Source organism: Cyclopterus lumpus, chromosome 19, assembly GCF_009769545.1.
Source record: "Cyclopterus lumpus isolate fCycLum1 chromosome 19, fCycLum1.pri, whole genome shotgun sequence".
NCBI lineage: Eukaryota > Metazoa > Chordata > Actinopteri > Perciformes > Cyclopteridae > Cyclopterus > Cyclopterus lumpus.
Genome location: NC_046984.1, coordinates 13,701,154 through 13,720,374, shown reverse-complemented (window position 1 = coordinate 13,720,374; position 19,221 = coordinate 13,701,154). Strand labels below are relative to the sequence as shown.

General features: G+C 41.8%; 2 protein-coding genes across 2 annotated transcripts in view; one reads left to right on the top strand and one right to left on the bottom strand.

Annotated features, from left to right (window-relative positions):
• The first annotated feature begins 27 nt into the window (after positions 1–27).
• On the top strand, positions 28–3,736 carry chac2 (ChaC, cation transport regulator homolog 2 (E. coli)). Its single transcript, XM_034558637.1, has 3 exons — positions 28–387; positions 943–978; positions 3,036–3,736. Exons 1-3 carry the CDS (start codon positions 253–255, stop codon positions 3,429–3,431), a joined length of 567 nt encoding a protein of 188 aa, XP_034414528.1. The 5' UTR covers positions 28–252; the 3' UTR covers positions 3,432–3,736.
• A 1,177-nt stretch (positions 3,737–4,913) lies between these two features.
• Positions 4,914–19,221, bottom strand: part of LOC117748840 (proteasome activator complex subunit 4B-like) — a 29,655-nt gene continuing 15,347 nt past the window's right edge. The window contains exons 20-47 of the mRNA XM_034558942.1: positions 18,908–19,065; positions 18,483–18,578; positions 18,338–18,393; positions 18,155–18,211; positions 17,997–18,052; positions 17,797–17,895; positions 17,639–17,701; positions 17,421–17,516; positions 17,115–17,243; positions 15,973–16,182; positions 15,748–15,884; positions 15,561–15,614; positions 15,193–15,322; positions 14,653–14,734; positions 14,157–14,310; positions 13,654–13,720; positions 13,447–13,572; positions 13,064–13,216; positions 12,832–12,936; positions 11,765–11,856; positions 11,430–11,561; positions 11,008–11,210; positions 9,615–9,700; positions 9,289–9,417; positions 8,383–8,538; positions 7,234–7,372; positions 6,853–6,986; positions 4,914–5,048 (exon numbers count right to left, since the gene is read on the bottom strand). Of these exons, the coding sequence (XP_034414833.1) occupies positions 4,914–5,048; positions 6,853–6,986; positions 7,234–7,372; positions 8,383–8,538; positions 9,289–9,417; positions 9,615–9,700; positions 11,008–11,210; positions 11,430–11,561; positions 11,765–11,856; positions 12,832–12,936; positions 13,064–13,216; positions 13,447–13,572; positions 13,654–13,720; positions 14,157–14,310; positions 14,653–14,734; positions 15,193–15,322; positions 15,561–15,614; positions 15,748–15,884; positions 15,973–16,182; positions 17,115–17,243; positions 17,421–17,516; positions 17,639–17,701; positions 17,797–17,895; positions 17,997–18,052; positions 18,155–18,211; positions 18,338–18,393; positions 18,483–18,578; positions 18,908–19,065 (3,234 nt within the window). The remainder of the gene's footprint in view (positions 5,049–6,852; positions 6,987–7,233; positions 7,373–8,382; positions 8,539–9,288; positions 9,418–9,614; positions 9,701–11,007; positions 11,211–11,429; positions 11,562–11,764; positions 11,857–12,831; positions 12,937–13,063; positions 13,217–13,446; positions 13,573–13,653; positions 13,721–14,156; positions 14,311–14,652; positions 14,735–15,192; positions 15,323–15,560; positions 15,615–15,747; positions 15,885–15,972; positions 16,183–17,114; positions 17,244–17,420; positions 17,517–17,638; positions 17,702–17,796; positions 17,896–17,996; positions 18,053–18,154; positions 18,212–18,337; positions 18,394–18,482; positions 18,579–18,907; positions 19,066–19,221) is intronic.

The window sequence follows — 19,221 nt, the reverse complement described above, 5'->3', positions numbered from 1 at the left end:
ATATTTAATTTGATAGGAACATATTTTATACTGAAAGCGATTGAGCAGAAGTACATGTAGTTACGTAACCAAGATGACTTGACAGTATTTAGTACCGGGACATATAAGCGGTAAAATACAGTTAACTCTGTTCCAGGTGTACGTCTCAAATTGACCATGAAGTGTCTCTCGTTGTGAGACAACGGTCAGACTCTAACGTCGTCATTTAATTCAGTGTTAACCGTCCTTCCTACCGTCAGCTAACGTCCTATCATGTGGGTTTTCGGCTACGGGTCTCTCATATGGAAAGTGGATTTTCCTTATGAGGAAAAAATAATTGGCTACATAAAAGGCTTCAGCCGCCGGTTTTGGCAAGGCAGTACCGACCACCGGGGTGTACCGGGGAAGGTGAGTGAACTTTATTGTCTTTGGAGGACCGGTGACGTTACGGCCTGCCGCAATTAGCTACTGAGGCAAGGTTGCCATGTCTGTTGACAAATGGGGCAAAACCCCCCCTCGGGAAAGCAGGGTATGAACGAGCTCCTCTTGGTTAAATATCCAATTTAATGGGACAAGTTACTGAAAATCTCTTGGTAAATGCATACAGCTGTAACTGTAACGTTGGCTGACTATTAAAAAAAAGCTGTAGTAACACTGCTACTATCTTTCAGAATAACTAACGCAAAGACGAGGTTTAGAAAGTTGCCATTTAGTTAGTTTTTTAAAAACGTTTCATTGTTTATCTTACTATTAAGGGAATGTAATGTCATACAAAACATGACAGGTTATTCATTTGAGTGTAAATGCTTTTGCAGCTTGTAATATAACCTTTTCATTAAAAGATAATCTGTTTTGTTTACATCTGTTTAGTGTTAATGTACAGTTATTTAAATATGAATATACTCCTACTTGGTTGCTTTACTGTATGTGTATTTGCTGATGTTTTATATGTGTCCTTTACAGCCTGGCCGGGTGGTGACCCTGGTGGAGGATCCTGAGGTGAGACATTCCCCTCCTAAACTTAATGGTGCCGTACATTACTTTGTAATGGAGCTTCAACTAACCATTAATTTCACTGTCTATTACTTTGCCAATTACTTTCTCGATTAAGTGTTTTGTGGTGGAAAATGTGAAAAATGTTCATCCCACTTTGCAAGAGCCCAAGCTGACGTCTTCAGATGTCTTGTTTTGTCCAAACAACACTCCGAAACCCAATGTAGTCAGTTTACAATAACATGAAGCAGAAAACTGCAGAAAATGGAGAAGCTGAAACCAGCGAATGTTTGGTCTTTAGTATTGAAAAATAACCTAAAAGATTATTTGATTATCAAAATTGTTATCCATCAATCTTCATTCAATCAAATGATGTATGCGGCTGAATGTTTTAAAAAAAAACTTTATTTGTATTTTTTAATTAAATACAAGATTAAGTGATTTTCAAAATAGCTTCTGATTAATTTAGCTGTCGTTTAATCCACTAACTGTTGCTGCTCTCCTTTGTAATATGTCACATATGCACAATATATATGCACATATCTATAATATGTACATCCTCTATGCAAATAGAACACAAGGAACATTTAAACAAACAGCAATCCCCCCTTTCATTTGAATATCTAACCCATCATACATATTTGTCGTTTTTAATAAGTAGATGTCCTGTTAAAATGAGTTATACATCTTTATGATAATATTTACATGTAAACATATGAATGTGATGTTTGCATTAGAAGCCAAATGTTAATGGGAAAAGCAAACAAACAAACAATATATCATATTATTCATACAATAGATTATCCCCACCTGAGGGTCATAATTCACCCACTTTGTAATTTACTACTGTATTGTTGAGAATAATTAAAGAGGCCAACAAACGAGCCTTGCAACTACACGAACAGCAAGATTTTGTTAAGGAAATTGCACTTAAGAGAACCCAGTTTTCAAGTTGCAATCACTTACATGGGTTTGTTCTTTATGGAACAGTGGGCTGTCACAGTGTTATGGATATTGTATTTATTAGCATACAGTATATGCCTGATGTGAGACAAAGACACATGCTGAACAAGGGGAACGAGAGTGCTGTACGACGGCTCAGGAAAGGAGATTGCATCTTATATAGTAGCAACAAAGGAAAGGACAGTGTATTGTATTCTGACCTTGGAGGAGAGATAATGTGTTGCAGTAGATGGGAAAGCGATATAGAGAGATTGTGTGTAATGTTTGAGAACATGGTAAGCATCTAGAAAACATGCATTCAGAGGTGACTGATGAGTGTCTTAAATCTTATGAGGTCAACATCGTCGTATACGGCAGTCAGCTTGTGATCATAAACATTATGTCGATACAAAGAGGGCTGTGACTAAAGTTTGTTGTCATTATTTATTATTCTGAAGATTCTTTTATTTATTATTCAATAACTTGATATATGAATTGTCAGGAAATACTATCAAATATTGGGATTCCATGGATTTTTGTGTAGAGTTCGTATTTCTCATTGACAGTATATAAGATGTGGATGTCGTCGTCGTGATGTCACCCATTGGTTTGTCGACTGCTTTTTGCAGCCTTGAGTTCGGTATTTTGGCCGTCGCCATTTTGGATTTTTGCAACCAGTGACCGTATTTGTTCTGCGGAGGAGTGATGTAGAGACGCCGTGTACCGCTCTGGTTGGGGTCGTTAACCTATTAATCACAAAGTAGCCACGTCCCAAAGCATTCCCTTTATGGTCTATTTTACCCATAATTTGACTGGAAGATTGTCATGCTGTAATCAAGAAGACTTGAAACTAGTGATTGAGACCATGAACTCATGTTTACATTGTTTACTGAGGTAATAAATCAAATGAGAAGTAGAGTAGTTTTCTCATAGACTTCCATGCAATCAGACTTCTTGTAGCAACAAAAAGAAGTCGCCCCCTGCTGGCTAGTTCTGGCTAATTGGACAACTCTTCCGCATTGGCCTCACTAGTCAGAACCGCAGGATGCCGCCTGGTAATTCTACATACTTTCCTACAGATGCCAAGCTAACTTTTCTCTTCTTTCCCTCTTTTTTTTAAGGGGTGCGTTTGGGGCGTTGCTTACAAGCTGCCGACGGGCCGGGAGCAGGAAGTGAAGAGTTACCTCGACTACAGAGAAAAAAATGGTTATCAGGTCATCTCGGTGACCTTTCACCCCCGTCCACCACTTTCTCCCCCGCCCAGCCAAATGCTGCTTTACATCGGATCTCAGGACAATCCAGACTACCTCGGCCCCGCCCCTCTGGAGGAGATAGCCAACCAGATCGTCGACTCTACCGGTCCAAGTGGGCAAAACACAGAGTACCTATTTCAGCTGGCTGATGCTGTGAGGACAATTCTGCCTGAGGACTCAGACACACACCTGTTTTCTCTAGAAAGTTTAGTGAGAGAAAGACTACACAACGGTCAAAAACACTCACACACCCAGATGGGTTGATTGTGATTAGATAACTAATAAAACGTGATCAATGATATATAACTGGCCAGTATTTGTCAGCTACACGTCTGTTACAAGTGTCACACTACAAGTATATGTCATGCAGAAACACACCTTACAAATAATATCTATTGAAAGCTACTTAAAACCAAAACATACATGAAGGTACTGTATTTCAAACTACATGTTGAATGAGGACCCTAAAATATGCTTTGGATAAACTAAATGTACTCTTTACAATACAGAACAGAGCAAATGAAGAATGTTTTGAATGAATAAATAAATTCTGAGTGAATATCCACCTACATCCACATAAACGTTTGGTCTGTCTTTATGAACTTTGAAACATAAAAAACACCTTGTGATGTATGTGAACTATTTGGGCTGAAAACTTGTGAGAAGAGAAAAACAACTCCCAACAGGAGATGTAATTATCAATGACCGTTTGATTACCTGGTTTTATGAGAGTCATTTTGTTAATTTCAGTTATATTAAGAAGGAGAACAAGGTCAGACAACCTATGATGACTGTTTTTAATATCTAAAAGAAAGCTCAAATATTAGTTTAGGAAAATGCCCAATAACCTTATTTAAAAAGACGACAGAACCCTTTCCAAAAGTACTTTTCAAACCTGATGATCCTGTTTTTTGTAAATATCCTTGATCTCTCTTTTTAGTATGATAACCAACTTTCAGAGCAGGCACCATCATCATCATACTACTGTAATCACACTCTCACTGTGTACAGTCACACAAGTACACAGTTCATTGTAGATTGTGCTTAACAGCAACGCCTCTCATTCTGCCAGCGTACATATCAGCACAGTGCAAACACACACACACACACACACACACACACACACGGTGCAGTGAATTCATTCAACAGGAAACAATCCTCAGTGTTGAGCTACTGTATAATACGACACAGCAGACCGTGTTAACATGTTATACATCTTATTACTTTTTATCGGTTTATATACAATTTATAGTTACATAATGTTTAGCGATATTAATTAATATATATTATACAGTCTTATAAACATTATAGTATGCTTTGCAAGTGTTGGTTTACATTATAACTAGAAATACTTTTAAAGTACTTTTAGTAAAAGATTGTTTTAATATTCATTTTAAACATTTGTATCATTTTCATAGTATTTGGGAACGTTTTAATACTTTAATGAGAACAGTGATGTGAAAAGATACAGATTTCTGGCAAATGAGTGACATTGATATTACACAACAGCAAACAAAAAGATACCCCTAAAGTGGGATTATCCTGAAAGTACAGTGGCCACCTTTGGGGCTGTTGAGCTGCTCGGCGAGACGAAATAAACTCCCCAAGTAAGTTCGATATTTGAAACCGCCTTCGTCCAGGGAGCTTTTCTGAAGGCCAACGTTGGCTCTCAGCCAGCCGCTGCAACCACATCGACGTGAGAGGGTGTGGTTGGTCTTTTGAGGACCCGGCGAGGCAGCTGGCCGTCTAGGCGTAGTAACACGGCGACACCAGCAGGTCTGTGAGCACGAGCAGCTGGTCGTCGGTGAAGCACTGACGATGCTCCTGCCAGTTATCGTGGTGCGTGCGCCTGAACTCCGATAGGGTCTTCTTCACCGTCATCTTGGAACAACAAACATCATCATCATCATCATCATCATCATCATCATCATCATCGTTACCGACACCATGGGAAAATAAATGTTGTTGTGACTACACACATCTCACATAGGCTTACAAGACACCACGAGGTGATACATATATATATATATATATATATATATATATATATATATATATATCTGCATATACTGTGTATTTGGTTAGATTTCAGAGGGAAATATTGCAATTTTTAGTCCACAAGCTTTATTTGACAACTGTACTTACTGTGTAGATTATTTAAACAATTTTTGTTGCATTATTTTACTTGATTTGAAAGTAGAGTACAAAGTAGTTAAAATCAGCTGCACCACAACAGTAGCAACGGTCCAATAATGTAATATATGATAATAAAACACCCACAGAGGGGCATTTTACTGTATAATTGGGCATTTTTCTTGTGATAAAATACTTTTACTGTTGTATAGTTTTGAATGCTCCTTCTAGTTTTACTGAAGAGACAGATTATTTATTGCAAAACATGACCAATACATTATTATATAGCCAAACCAATTTTAGATTTTTTTTAACACCATTAAATCCTTAAATGATCATTGTTCACTAGATAAGCGAGATGTAACACACTGTTGTCGGGTAACATATATAACATATACATACAGTACAAACAAGAGATTTTAAATTATTTTTGACTCGCAATTCATTGAAGGACGTTAACGAAATAACCCAAATTCGTACAAATGCACATTTTAAAGTTTGTCTCTCAAAATGTGGACGTTTCCATGAAACCGCTGCAGTAAAGAGGGTGTTGATAGTTCTCTCTGACGCTTCATTTGTTATTCAGGGGACAAAAGCAGCTTTTGAAAACAGCCACTTTCCGTTCCTACGAGAGCCACCCTCACGCTTAACAGTGGAGCGACAACAAGGCACAGTTATGACTTAACTATTATTAAATAGTTCCTGTTTTGAGGGGAGAAACAACGACGTTGCCGCTCGCCGATCTGGGGACACGATGTAGCACGCAGGGTGGAAACTAACAACAGCTGACAATGTTTCCAGCATTTGTTTACATGTATTAAAAACTAATGAGGTAAGAATAATTTATTGATGGTAAAATGCCACAAATAACAATTTGAATACAAAGCCTAGAAATGATTTAAAGGGGGAAACAACTTTGGAGGGAAAAGTTAGCGAGGTTCAACAAGGACACAGAAACGGGGAAGTAAACGGATGATCAGTAGGACCGAAGGATGTAATCATAACTTTGAGTACATTCATTTTGCATCATGGCCTTCAAACAAAACGAGTAGATTTTAGGGAAGGAAAGAAGAAAGGAAGGGGACGCCTGTGGCATGACAACCAAAACTGATTTAGACTACAGATTAGTTAGTCTGCCTGAAGAAACCAAGATATTACATGCTAATCATCCTGCACAAAATTATACTTCTACCATTCGTATGTAGAACGATTCTTCTTCTCAGAAGCTTTCGTAACAGACCGGGTAATTCATCTACTCGCAAGTATAATCTTTAACTGTATTCCATTGTATTTTCCTTCTCATCTCTTTCATTTCGCAACAGGAGAAGCAGTAAATTATCATCATCACTGGCTCTAATGTATTATTCAAACTCTGCATTACGGATTACATTGTATGTCTTCTTCATGCCTGAAGTACGGCCAAAGACACAATTTTCTCCTCAATTGGACAATGAAATTGTATTCTTTCAGCTCACACTGTGTGGAGCTCGATGTTTGTATGCGAGTGTGTGTTTACACTAGTGTGTGTGTGTGTGTGTGTGTTTGTGTGTACCTCTATAGGCTGTGGGTCGTTGAGATGGTTGCTCAGGTCCATCAGTATCTGAGGCATCCAGTCTGGGACATCGTAGGGGCTCGACAGGATGCAGGCACTGAGGCCGAGCACGCCGGCATGGCGGCGCACTAAGCCTGCGAACGCACACGCACACACACACACAGACACACACACACACACACACACGCGCACACACACACACACACACACACATCAATCGGGAGTAAAAATGAGCCTTTGAATTTCAAGGTTCACAATTCCCATGGGATAAGAAAGGGTAATAGGGCAAGTATTACTGTGATTGCCTCACTATATGATTGTGACGTGCACGTAAAATGTGTGCGTGTATCTATGTGTGTGTATCTCTGTGTATGTGTGTACCTGTGGAGGCCAGTTCTTCTCTTGCCTTGGGGAGGCGAGTCTGACTCAGCGTCTGGAGCTGTGTCTGCAGACTGGAGTCCATAGGGAAGAACTGGCACTGCAGTAAACCACTGAGGGTGGTGCCTGCCATGTCCCTCACCTACAGGGAGAAGGAGGAGGAGGGTGGGGAGGGCAGAGCGATGGAGGGAGGGACAGCAAGGAGAGAGAAAGAAAAAGAGAGACCTGTGAAGATCAGGACAGACAAATAAAAGGGAAGCACGAGGCAGTTTTAAGGTGAGAAACGCATGCACAATTTATCAAAAGAGGCGAGCGCAAGAAGATCGGGTGGAAAGCGTGGTACACGGGACAGAGAAGAGCAAAGGAGGAGGGGGGGAGAGGGGGGAGGGGGAGGAGGAGGAGAGATGGATGCTGAGTTGAGCTGAGGTGAAATTCACTTGCTGAACATCACTGCCTTCCTGCATCACTTTGCATACATTATGAATAAGCACTGAGTGACGGTTGATGCATTGAAGTAGACAGAGGCACAAAGACAACACATTGACCAACTGTACACTCACAGTTTAAGAAATATTGAGAGAAGCGACTGTTTTTGCAAGTTCGACAACCCGGTTGAAGCTTAATGATTTATTTGGACCTGTACATCCCGATCAAAGACGAGTTAAAGAGGGTTTTAAAAGCACGCTTTGTGCATGTTCGTGTATCATTTAATGAACAAAAAAAAACATGTAGCGACTCAATATAAGAAGATACTTCTATATTCTGTGCGTGAGTAATATAGTTTTACTGCATTAACATTAACAATTAACAGTTGGTGAAGAGTCAAAACATATGTGCCTTTCCAAATGACATGTTGGGCATTAGATTGATTAATGATGTTATTTTTAGCTTGCTACAAAGGAGTGCACGGCGGCTGTAGTGCTCTATCAATATTCCTGATACCGCAGATAAAGAGAAAGGCACCTAAACAGGAAAAATTAAATTAAGAGTTGAGCAGAGAGGTAGATGTTTTTTTTAAAGCAATAACTGTGAATAGAAATGAGGGATTAAGATTTAGTGAGGAGAAACTAAGGGAAAATAAGAGGCCATTTATAATCCTGTGACAATTATACCTTGCAGAGGGATAATGGCTGTTTTAAACCAATGCATTACCTCGAGCTGTTCATCAAGCAGCAGCTGCATCACCAGCTTACGGATGCGCAGCACCTCGGCAGGCACACTGAGCAGGGTGAACAAGTTGTAGAAAACCATGATCTGGAGGTAGGTCAGCACTGAGTAGCGTGCATGCCACGATCTTCTGCCTGCCATCTAAGAGGGAGGGGAGACAGGAAGGGAGAGAAAGAAAGACCTTTAAGTTTCAGGGTTCTCGTGCAAATATGATGTTGTGGACACAAGATTCATAGAACGTGTACGCAAGCAATTATCTTGTGAGTACAAGATGATCATTTTGTATCAGTTCGATGCTTCTCTACCAGTTTATTACGTTTTATTGTCACCTGTCATATAATGAAAATGCTTTTAGCTCAAGCAAAACAGCCATAAATATCTACGGCCATGTCGGCGGCGCTTTCAGCTAAATGCTAACGTTAGAATGCAAAGATGATAACAAGGCTAACATGTTGGCATAAAGACTGGAAACAGTCCTGTCCTCCTCTAACACTGCGTGTTTAAATATTTTTTTGCACATGAAATATGATTGCAACAAGATAAAAAAAAAAAAAGAGGGTGTCAAGATGAAACACCAAAATGTTGCAATGTGTTCTCATAGTCTGCCACGAAATATGAAACCGCAGACACCGTGGTTAAATATTCAGATTTTTCTCAACAGAGGTGCCACTCGCATGCGAAACTCACAGGAGAAAAACTGTACACACCACAAAGTAAGCAAAAATAAAATAGCACAGGTTGTATTTAGGCTAACAACACCTTTGGCAGAATTATGCTCTGAACACTGAAAGCAGGCAGGTGGGGCAGTGTGTGTGCGTGTGTGTGTGTGTGTGTGTGTGTGTGTATGTGTGTGTGCGTGCACATGTGTGTGTGTGTGTGTTTGCATATTACTTCTTCCAGCGCTGCCAGAACCAGAGGGATGTGCTCAGGATACAACAGGCCCTGGGACATGAGAGAGAGACACGTGCGAGCATCCTGCTTCATCTCATCATAGCTCTCATCAATCTCCACCGGGGCAATCTGCAAGGAGAGAGAAAACAGAGAGAGAGAGAGAGAGAGAGATGGAGCGAGATAGGAAGACACAGAGCCACGCACCGCTTTGAGTAAATGAAGAGAGAAATTGAGTGTAATGGGCAAGTAAGATTGAGTGGGTAATAATGCTGCACTGGGACCTGTGTGTGTGTGTGTGTGTGTGTGTGTGTGTGTGTGGTTTTTACTTTGAAGAGTAGAGGCAGGAGCTGTAGTTGCGGCTGAACAGGAGTGGTAAAGGTCCGCCCTGCGCTCGCCATCAACCATTTCAACACTGCAAATGGAGACAAACACACACGCACACACACACACACACACACACACACACACACACACACACACACACACACACACTGAGGATAGTTTGGATTTCTGCCAGATAATAAAAACAACAGTCTTGGTGCTATGACCTTACCGCATTGCTCTGGTAATAAAACACAATCTATCATGATTTGGTATCTAATGATTTGGATAATTTCATAAATGGAGATTAGGGTAGCAACAGAAACTGAAACACAATGCAAGACGAATAACTAAAGCAGGGGTTAATACACTAACATAAGAAATACAATAATATATTTAAAATAAAGTCATTCAAAATATCTGCTGCAAAACCATAATGAATTTCATTTTAAAATATAGTTTTATCTTTTAGAATTGCACCTACTGCTTGACTTCGAGTGGCAAAATAAAACTAAATCTAAATGTATACAGTTTAGTAAGATGCTATAATTATGAAACACTTTTCATATTTAATCTATTCAGTTAACCTTTGCATTTGTAATCATACATTTGATCTGTGTCCCAGTGGACAGATGATAAACTATATCATAAAAATATTGAATACTTAATTTTTGTTCAGCTTTTCTCACATTCAGATAAATCATAGTTTCTTTGTATTATTCCCAGCACATGACTAAAACCACCACATTGTGTCATAAGTGGTGGCTACAGTCTTGCTTACAATACAGTTAGTGGTATCTAACCATGCACATAGTTTTATTTGCCCAGGTTTTAAAATGCTGCCACCTCTTATTGGAAAAAATATGTTGCTATTGAATTTTGTAAATGGGATATTTCAACGCTCTAAGCACCAAGGATGAAAGTCCACCTCAGCTGTATTTGTGTGGAGGCAGAAATGAAAGAGGAAAAAAAAAAACATTCTACATCGCTAAATACCACCAAAGGTATTATATATATAGAACAAAATGTTTTTATAATCTGGGGGAACCGACCATTTAATTAAATATAATACAAAAGAAAGATTGCTGAAAAAAACTGGACAATGGATAATTAATTTTTTTGGAATGAATCAAATCTAGTACAAATGACTGCACTAGCTGGCCCGTACATGTTAATATAGTCACACTCTCAAATATTGAGTTTGACTCCATAACTTTGTTTTGAAAGGCGAGAACACACCAACTTGAAATCCCCCTTCATCTCCACCTCACTGCCTTTTCAAGTAGCTCTTAAAAGGTGAACTCAGGGAGGTACCACACTTTTTTAAGTTAGTTTCATCATTCGTTGTCCCACAGTCACTTTCTACACCGCGTCACATGCTCGCGTCCACATTCTGACCCGTCTTGAGCAGTTTGACCGCCTGGCTGCGCTCGTCCGTCTTCTGGGTGTTCTCCTCCTGGACGTGGTTGTGGATCTCCGGCTCTGACGTGAGTGGCTTGAGCCGCTCCAAGACCCGAGTGACGAATTCCGCCACGTGGGGGGAGGAGGTGGGCTGGGTGTGGGGCAGGGCCACGTCGATCATGAAGATATAGGTCAGGACACTGGAGAGAGAGAGAGAGAGAGAGAGAGGGGGAGAGGGAGCAAGAGTGTTTTGTTAGGGAGGAGAAGAAAGAAAAGGAAAAGAGTCACGAATACAGAATGGGAACACTTGATTAATAAAGAGGCTTAGAATTGAACAGACAAAACAGCGCACACACACTAATTAGATTAACCTAATTAACCACGATTACGTAAAGCCAGAGGAGAGAACACCAGGTTACCTTCCAATGCGCTCCCTGACATTCTTATACACCTGGGTGAGTTTGGGCTCCAGGTAAGCCAGCAGCCTGTGCAGCAGTTCAGAGACCCTCCACTGCTGCTGGGCCAGACCTCCCTGGAGCACATACAGCAAGCTGACGGAGACAAAGAGGGAGGGGGGGGGGGGGGGGGGGGGGGCATGTTTGTGTTATTGCAGCACATCAGCTCAGCATACGTCAGCTCGAGTTACTCCTGCAGCCTGAAATCAGAAACCTCAGATATACTGTGGATGACATAAACACACACACATGCGCACGCACGCACACACACATGCGCACGCACGCACACACACACATACCTGGCGTCCCTGAACGAGCCGCTCTCTCCGCTCAGCGGGCTCTCCATCAGCAGCTCAAACAGCCAGTGGAGTTTCCTGGGGTCCCGGCCCTCCTGTTGTACAGCAGCCATTACAAAATAGGCTTATTTTTGGAAAACATTATTTCCGGTGATCACCGTGTATCCACTGAGGTACTGACAGTGGGAAGCTTTATTACATACACTAACATGCTGAGATTTAGCAGGTCATAATTAAATTTGGGCTGCACGATACAAATATATATATATATATAAATGTCAAATACATCCCCAAAGACTGCAAAAGTCAGGTATTTGAGTCCGATGAAAGATTTGAAAACGGCACCATTCGTTTTATTACTGGTTCCTTTTGCGTTCAGTTTAATGTTTTATTTGTTCAATAAAAGAATAATGGAAATAATTTCCACTCAATTTCAACAAATAAAAAAGGCAGAACTTTCTGTTTATTTATCACAAATAATGTCATTATTGCGTTATTCAAGGTTATCATGTATTTTACTCAAATCTTATCATCACTATATATATATATATATATATATATATATATATATATATATATATATAGATATATATACAAATATATTATAAATCACTAATCGTGCAAGTATTTGGTTATTAAACAAAACACTGCATATATTAAATGCTAGACAAGTGAAAGGGATGCTGATTTTTATTTTACAGTTTATCTTGAGGGGAACATGAATGTCTGGACACATTTCATGGCGAGTCACCCGTTAGTTGTCAAGGCATTTCACTCAAAACTACAAATGTCCGCCTCATGGTGCCAAAGGTCCAAAGTCATTAGCATTCCTTGTGTGGGAGACGTGGATATCTGCACCGCATTTCAGTTCAGTTCAGCAGTTGTTGAGATATTTCAGTCTGGACCGACATCAATAGAGCCAATTTTCACCTGGATGTTTGTTTTATTGGCTTTTCAAATTCCATTCGTCAACATTTTTCCTAAGGAACATATACATGTACCTTCGCAGTGTTCTTTACCGAGCCTTATGCTGTGTCGTGAGTATATTTGTATGCATGTGAGCAACTCACACAGGCCGTAGCGATGCAGGTACCCCAGTCTGTGTAGGTTTCCACTGTGATGTTGGTTAATGCTGTCCTGATCAAAGGGCACAACAGCTGCCATAACCTGTCCACCTGAGCGCACGCACACACAATAATGAAAGGTTTTTTATTAATATTGACTTTTCTTATCAAAAAATAGTGCAGCGTGTGTATTTGTCGCTGTGTGTGTGTGTGTGTGTGTGTGTGTGTATGTGTGTACCTTGCTGAAACTCCAGAGTTTGCTGCCTCTGATTAGTCCTGCAGTAATCTCACACACACAGCGCTGGGAGCTCTCATGGGGGTCGCTGGCAAGCTGCTCTAGGTGAGGCCATAGTAACGGCAGGAACGTGTCTCCATAGTTACAAAACAGCCCCTGTCAATCAAACGTGGGCGAGAAGAGCTTTTTTAATTGTTTTATAAAAACCCCAAAAAAGACAGATTGCAGTCATTCGCTGTCTGATGGAGAACAATGAATGAAGCAGTTGATGACAGAAATTCCAGCTGTGCTGAGTTCAATTGAGCCTTGGCTAGCGGTGGTATGCTGTGTCACTTCTTTGTAAAAGGTCTGCCAGATCGATTGAGGCCCGAGAGTTTAAATTGCACCTTAAAGAGACAGAAGCGTCGGGGATTGAAGCTGTCGTTTCCTTTCCGATCCTCCAGGGAGAGAAACTCTATAAGCCGGTCGATAAACTCCGGGTCCGAGAAATATTCAAAGATGATCTTCTCGCCCTGAGTGACACGCAAACAAACACCAAATGTAATAATAGTTATATTACTCAGGCATCAGTGTGCGGTGTGCGATTTGAGCACCTCGCTCATCTCTTCGTACGACAGGTCCTCTTTTGGCTTTTCCGAAGCTGCATGGATCATCATTTCTCTGAAAGAACGGGAGACGGGAAAAAAAGGAGGCTGCTGTGATTTATAGATAACAACAAAATGACAGAAATATGGATAGACACATCCCGTCTTTAAATACGCAGCATGGATAAATGAACGATTATAAAGTCAGTTAGTCAGCCCCTTCATCTATACATCAATTATTCTATCTAGGCCAGGCAGTAAGTCGTTCAGTGAGCCTTATCTAGGCCAGGCCATGACAGGAAGTCAGTTCAACACCCCGCTAGTTATCCAGCCACCCGGATCAGTCATCCAGCAGTTAGTCAGACATTCAGTTCGCCACAGCGCCACAAAGCCAAGCATCAAATCAACCAGGCAGTTAAGTCAATCAGCTATTTCGCTCCATCCAACCAAGCAGTTAATCAGCCTTCCACTTTTCTAAATGCACCGCCTCACCGCTAAGTCGTTCTCTTTACCTCGGCCACGAGTAGTAGCCACAGTGTGTCTTCTCCACGTACGGCTGAGAATCCCACTGCTCCTCACTCAGAGGGAGGTTGTTGCTGTCGTACTGCAGCCAGCGATTCCCCTGGCGATCCCCAACACACACCCCCTCTGGATCCTCTACGCCACCTACACAGACGCGCCAACACAAGAACGTACGTGGTCACACACACGTCTCACTTGTAAGGTGAGTTGTTGCGACTTTTTTAGAAAGTTGCCCTGTTTCTAGGTGAAAAAAAAGATATTCTCATCTAAAGCAAATGTATATTTATATTCCGGTCTCGCTGCTCACTCAACGGGAAATGACCAACCAATTAGACTGTACATCATGGTGTATTTCATTTAAATTAGGTCTGCTGATGCTGAAATTGCTGGATTGAAAAAAGGACCTTACAGCGAGAATTAATGCGTTTTCCTGCAAGAACTAAAGAGCTGTTAATTTTACAACTGTTATTTTGTGTTTGCACTCACTGATATCTGACGGCTTCACAGACACTTTCTTTCTTGGTCGCTTTAGCTGTTTTAGGATGCCGGCCATTGCTGAGATCCCCACCTAAGAGAGGGAAATAATATAGAGTGGTAGAGTAGAGCCATGCACAAACACAGCAGCTCCTGGTATTTACATCACTACTATTTGTCTTGGATTACATTGCTGCTACTATTAATTTGACTGTTTCTTTCACACAGGCCTCTTTGGTAAGTTGCTTTTTTGTTTCTGTACACTACAACAACTTGACCTTAAACCTCCAAAGACAGGATGCATACTTAAAAAAACACTATTGCCCCACAATGCAATGCACAAAGGAAAAGAAGGCCTTACTCACAGCTGGAACAAATTAAATAAAATGGTCATGACAGCTCAAGAAATATGTTCACAAAATATATATTTAACCTTTGAAAGACACTTTCTTTCTCTTTGTGAAGTTGAATTGAAAGTGACAAGGACAAGGACATCTCGCATATTCTGTCATTGTAAAATTGTAAAGTTTGCTGATTCTTGTGATGAACCACCTTGCGTATGCTGACGGAGTCGTGTGTGAGGCTCTGTGTGAAGAAGAGGACAGCGTCAGGGGGAGCTGGGTGATCTTCTCTCAGCTGGAGGGCCAACAAGTCAGTGGCCATGTGCTCAAACTTCCAGGGCCTGAAACACAAAACAGAGAAGTCATCCTTAATGTCATCTCTAACTAAACCGCTGAGTCTCTGCTACAACATATATGTATTCTTTTACAACATATGATTGTTGATACTTAAAGCTCTTATAATACATAACGCACATAATGCATTCGGACATTCATTTTATGGGAAAGGGTATCAATATTTAACATTTCTATAGCAAGTGCATCTCCAGCATGTAAAACACAGGTGGAGAGAAAACCTACAAGTTGCTGTCTTCAAGGCAGTCCAAGAGATCATTGACCAGCTTCTCATATTTCCTGTACAAATAACAAAGATGCGTTAGTAAGTCGTGCTTCAATGATAAAAAGGGTCATTATAATAATTCATGCTAATATGGTGCTCTAGTTCTTCTGTAACCTTGAGAACTGAATGAATGTACAAATAAAACACCTTGCGGAAACCACATTTCTGATTCGCTGACGTTGAAGCCCTTCTTTCAGCTCCTCCTTGGACGCAGCCTCTAAACAAGGCCTGGGATGTGTAGACTGCATGATATGATTGGCTACCTCTACACATGACTCCGACACCTGGAGGTGGAAGAGAACAAAGGGGAGCAATTAGGAAAAATAAACAGACGAGGCACGTGCAATGACTTTTAATGAACCCGTTGCTCACGGTGAAATAGATCCCGATGGTGTCGTGTTGGCGATGAATGCGGTCCGTGATGTCGTCGAGCAGTCCACCGATGGACGGGTCCTCCAAGGTCATGGAGGGCGACAGGCCACAGCGCACCAGGGCGGGCCACACCTCCCCAACACAGTCCCAGTCCCTTGCACTGGCCGGAGAGGGAGCACTGTGCAGACCCAGCAGGCAGTACAAAGCACCCTGAAACACACACAGGGTAAAGACGCTATTAATATGACAGATTATATGTATATATATATTATATGTACATGGCGGTAGAAACTGACAGCCACGTTCTGTGGCTTTAGATCGGATTCTTCAAAGTCTGCCTCACAGAAATGTGTCCTTTTGTCTTTGAAGGACACATCCTGTGTATCTCTGCGGCTCAGATGATGTGCAAAATACTGATCACATGTTCAGTGCAGCATTCAGGTTTCTATTATTTACATTCTGCAGCTTTAGAAATTAGGCATGAACTTCATTCTTCTTAATCGTAATTGGCAAACCCTGAAACACAGGAACAATGCTGCTCCTTTTTTTTTACGTGCTGACTATCAGCTTTTGCTTTAGCATGTTTGCATCAATATGGTATACATTAATCATATTATGCATAAGAGCAATAATAACTTGTATGTGTATATATATTACTAAGTGCTTCAGGTAACAGATACAATTAACATACTCACAAAATCACATACAAACAAAAGCCAGGAGCAAGCCTTTAGAAGAGTGTGCAAAGAGGATACTGATGTTGCTCGCCTGGTATCCAAAAGAAGACTTTTGTTTTGGTGCTCTGACAGTATATGTGCCCTGTGCTATCGGCCTCTGTCTCCTGTCTAGCCCTGGGGATAGTCAACAGAAACTGGTCAGGCTAAGATCAGTGTAAGGAGACAAAAGGGCAACAATGCCGGATGGGGCGAGACCTACCTGCCTTCAAAACAAGCAGCGAAGCCTTCAAAATCAATGCTGAGGGCCACAGTACAGGGAGTACAATGCAGCCATCAAAATACAGTTTTGGACTAACTTCAAGTTTTAGCACCACGGACAGTGACCATTATGAGCAAGTCTATGTGTGTGTGTGTGTGCGTGTGTGCGTGTGTGCGTGCGTGTGTCTGTGTGTGTGTGCTTGGTACCTTAAACTGTTGTTGTGTGCCAGTGGTGTGTTGTGAGAGCAGTTGCAGGATTCGGGGAATCAGGTCTCTGTAGGAGAAGCTAAAAGTTGCCAGTGCAGTCGTCAGCACATGCTGGGCCCTGCTACGTACCTGCAAGGACAAATGCATGCACACACACACACACACACACACACACACACACACACACACACACACACACACACACGTGTGCATCCTTAATCAATTATTATTCCCTAGAGATATTTATGTTTATACCATAAGTAAAAATAGGAACCGGCAGACGTTCTGATTGAATTATTCTTTTACCTGGCTGTAAGTGCTGGTAGAAAGTAGCAGCAGATCACAGAGCAGCTCCCGATGAACTACTTTATATTCACTGCCCTCAACCACCAGCTTCCTCATCTATTCAAACAGAAATAACATATAAAAATATTATCCAAAAAACAATGCCCACCATTTTTCTTCATATGCATGTGATTATATCGGTGACCCTGCACACAAAGTGCACGTGTTGGTTAACCGACCTCATGCTGGAGGAGAACCCGGTCGATGAGCAGCGCTCTGATGTGCTGCTTTTTCCCATGAAGCTGCAGAAAGAAAGGCGACATACGTAGAATCACCCTGCGAGTGACTCATCGAAGCTGACGACAATCAGCCGACCTGTTGCACTTTTCCGACTCACCCTGTTTTCCATGGACTTCTTGACGAGAGTGAAGCTTTTCCAACGCGAGTCAAACTCCTTCTTGTGAGTTCCTCGGAAAAACACGAGGCCGCTGATGATCTGTGGTCGGACGGACAGAAAAAAAGGATGCGTGAGACCTTCGCGGGGCCCGACGCAGGACAGAATAATAACATCTCACACATGAATAATAGAAAGATCACCTTAATGATGACGAAGAGTGACTTTGTGTCATCTTCCGAGTAATCCAAGATGTGATCTGGATAAAAGTGGGTATTGATTAATTGTGCATCACGATCACGCTCCAAACAAAGTGTGGAGTTTAGAGCCGGAGTGTAGCGGCATTAGAGTCTTCACTCACGTAGCAGCAGTCTCATGGTTTGGCAGATGGACTCTCTGTAGTTCTCCCGTGAATCATCTGGAGGGGAGGAGACACACAGGCGTCCCGTATGGACACAGAATGCATGATGAGCAGCCTTATCACCCACGGAAACTGCTCAGCTTGTGCATGTTGTGTGGGGCTGGCTTTCTTGTGTTTTCTTACCGTAGTCAACACCAATATGCAGCTTGATCTCCCCCAGATTGATCATGGAGGGCACTCTGAGGAGAAACAAAATGCAAGGGGCGAAACGTGACGAGACTGCAAGAGAACTCGCGCTTTTATATGTGTGTGCAGATGCAGGACTCACAGGTCAGATACGTGCGGCCCATCCAGAGGGGGCAGCATGCTTCCAGCTCCGAGAAGGCAGTGCTGCACAATAGCAAGACTCTGCAACAGCTCCTCCCTGTGAAGCAGATGCCACAGCACAGTCCTTTCATAGCAGCATGTGTGCGCGTGCTTGTTGTGAATTCACTTGACAATTCCACAACGGTGTTTCAACACTTTTGAGCAGCCGAATTGAACTTTTCAACCCCTCCGTGCTCTTGATTAGACTTCATCCGGAGCGTTAAAGAGAGATATTGAAAACAGATGTTAATGTTTAAGGTTTAATTTTTGTTGGGACGAAGACAAATCTCATTTATCGGTTGCGAAACGCTGCGGGTTTCTTTGTTTGGTTTTGTGCGTGTTGCCTGATTACGTTTATCTAGAGAACTGAGAAAAACAACAGCACACCTGCTCATTGGCTGAGCTCCAGAGACGTGGCCCTTGATTCGCTGCAGCTCAGGGTGCAGGAGGCGGGACAACAGCTGGAAAACAAAGTGTTCCTCTTCCTTATCAGGTACGTGCCAACGCACGCCCAAGTCTGCCACATCCCCGGCTCTGCCCCAGTCCTGGAGACAGAGAGAGATGTTTTCTCAGAAAGTTGTACAGAAATAGAACGTTTCCAGTGGAACAACTGGCAAGCAAACCAGCACAACCAGCCTGCCTTCAAAACCACATATCTGTGTCCTCTATAGATATTTGAAACACATGTTGAGGATACGAAC

What these genes read in the sequence shown, in the direction of transcription:
- chac2 (XM_034558637.1), top strand. Translation starts at nt 253, where the DNA reads ATGTGGGTTTTCGGCTACGGGTCTCTCATATGGAAAGTGGATTTTCCT. An exon ending in ACCGGGGTGTACCGGGGAAG is followed by an intron (nt 388 to 942) that starts GTGAGTGAACTT and finishes TGTCCTTTACAG; the next exon opens with CCTGGCCGGGTGGTGACCCT. An exon ending in CCCTGGTGGAGGATCCTGAG is followed by an intron (nt 979 to 3,035) that starts GTGAGACATTCC and finishes CTTTTTTTTAAG; the next exon opens with GGGTGCGTTTGGGGCGTTGC.